The 2500-nt window shown below is 40.1% G+C and overlaps 1 protein-coding gene across 3 annotated transcripts in view; it reads left to right on the forward strand.

Annotated features, from left to right (window-relative positions):
- The window catches only part of LOC123517790 (sarcoplasmic calcium-binding proteins II, V, VI, and VII-like), a 31385-nt gene that overhangs the window by 10680 nt on the left and 18205 nt on the right, over positions 1-2500 (forward strand). For all 3 annotated transcript variants that reach the window (XM_045278250.1, XM_045278251.1, XM_045278252.1), the window contains exon 2: positions 325-490. In XM_045278250.1, coding sequence (XP_045134185.1) covers positions 325-490 — 166 coding nt within the window. The remainder of the gene's footprint in view (positions 1-324; positions 491-2500) is intronic.

A 2500-nucleotide genomic window follows, 5' to 3' on the forward strand; every position in this document is an offset into this window, starting at 1 on the left:
TCTCTCTCTCTCTCTCTCTCTCTCTCTCTCTCTATCTATCTATCTATCTATCTATCTATCTATCTATCTATCTATCTATCTATCTATCTATCTATCTATCTATCTATCTATCTATCTATCTATCTATCTATCTATCTATCTATCTATCTATCTATCTATCTATCTACTTATCTCTATCTCTATCTCTGTCTCTATCTCTCTCTCTCCATCTCTCAATCTATCTATCTATCTATCTATCTTTCTTTCTATCAGTCATATCAAATTCACCTTTTTACTCATCCATTCACTGCATTTCCACATCTATCTATCATATCTATCGTGCAGCGCGGCGCCACGATGAGCCGACCTGGGGGAGGGCGGCGTGAGAAGCGATGGTGGGAGTTAGTGTGTCCCTGCTGCCCCTGCTTGTGTCCTCAGCAGGGAGAGCAGTACTCCAACGTGTCGCCCTTCAGAAGAGAGAAACTCCTCTTTGAATTCAACACTTTCTTTGGTGAGTTTATCTGGCACGAGAGAGAGAGAGAGAGAGAGAGAGAGAGAGAGAGAGAGAGAGAGAGAGAGAGAGAGAGAGAGAGAGAGTGTGTGTGTGTGTGTGTGTGTGTGTGTGTGTGTGTGTGTGTGTGTGTGTGTGTGTGTGTGTGTGTGTGTGTGTGTGTGTGTGTGTGTATATATATATATATATATATATATATATATATATATATATATATATATATATATATATATATATATATATATATATATATATATATATATATATATATATATATATATATATATATATATATATATATATATATATATATATATATATATATATGGCGTGGTGCAGTGGGACCGCGCGCGCTTATGAGCCCCAGGGTTCTCAAGCGCACGGGTTCGAATCCTGGCCACGGTCCGAGGTTAGGAAGGGCATCCACTCGGGGTAACGGTTCCCAAATGCCAAAACCGAAGTCCTCCTGACTCCTCTGTCAGGAGGCACCGTCCTAGCCCTAATATAATAGGGGAACCGGACGTAAAAAAAAAAAAAAAATATATATATATATATATATATATACAGTCTACATGGGTGACTAATCTTATTTTAAACACACCGCACACACACACACACACACACACTTTTCTTTTACTTTCTACATGGGCGCCACATCTGCACTGTAACATCGACATCTGTTTCCACACCTGCACCATGACCGCTATTTCTCTACATTTATTCATTTATCAATATCTTAACTCCCACACTTACAGCAGCAGCTACCCCACGGTTTGCACGCACAGGAAGTGAGTCCTCGAACCCAAAGGACAAAAATTCAATCTCTTTTCATTCTCAGCACTACACTGTCAAGTCGCACTGCCTTCGTGTTACTAAAGGTTTCTACATTCGCTGCACGTCAGGAAACTCTCGGCTTGATAATGAAGATGACACACGTGTTTCCGTTGTCTCCGTCTTCTACTTGTACATAAGCAAAGCAAAGTGAGTGAGAAGCACCGGCCACTGCCTTCAAATCACTAATAGTTTTTTCATTCGCTGCACAACGTCAGGACACATGTGTTTCCGCTGTCTCCGTCTTCTACTTGTACGAGTACATAAGCAAGGCACAGTGAGTGAGAAGCACCGGCCACTGTCGTTGTCCATTAGCCTGGAGGCGACAGTTCCCTCTGACGAATTTCTGAGGTGTATAATGCACCGCTGCTCTCTGTCGGGAAGTTTTAGGATTACAGTTACAGCGAGCTAAGCTGTTTTATAATTCTCGCTCCTTGCTTCCTCCCTCCTGTTGCAGTGAAGTGATTGCTACACTCAGAATGTTCGCGATAATTTCTTTAACTTTCTCTCTTTCTCTATATATTTTACTTATTTATTTCTTTTTTTAGGATATTTTCAATCACTTTATCAATTATCCTTGGCCTTAACTCGATCCTCGAAACTGTCAGTCACAAAACAATAACACTATCAAAAAGCATTAAACTTCCTGAAAGAGAGTGAAACAAACATACATTAATGACATAAATTCACCCATATGACTGAACACGCGCCGTTGGAGACGTGGTGCGTGTCGACGGCCATATGGATGAGTTTATGTAAATACTGTGTTTACTTGCTGCCACTATTTCATTATTCGTGGAGGCTCAGTGCTTTGAATTTATTGCTTTCATGTTGATATCCTCCAAAAAGCCAACTGATAAGGTGACTGAGAATGTATTGAATAGTGATAGTAAAAAAAATAAAGGAGGTGGGGAAGTAGGGAAAGTTGTACTAGAAGAAAAAAAAAAGGTTGGGAAGTAAGGAGGGTTGTACTATAGAAAAACAGGTGAATAAGGATGGGGGAAATACAAGAGCGCTAATCAACTCCATCGCCGAAATGGAGACGAGATAGATTACCTCAGTGCATGGCGGTTGGTTTAATTTAATGTTTGCACTGACCTCTACTGACAGATTTCTGAACTATATAGCAATGAGAAGGTTGATAGATTTCTGAACTAATAATGAGCATTTTGGCAGAAT

This window comes from Portunus trituberculatus, chromosome 42 (genome assembly GCF_017591435.1).
Source record: "Portunus trituberculatus isolate SZX2019 chromosome 42, ASM1759143v1, whole genome shotgun sequence".
Lineage (NCBI taxonomy): Eukaryota > Metazoa > Arthropoda > Malacostraca > Decapoda > Portunidae > Portunus > Portunus trituberculatus.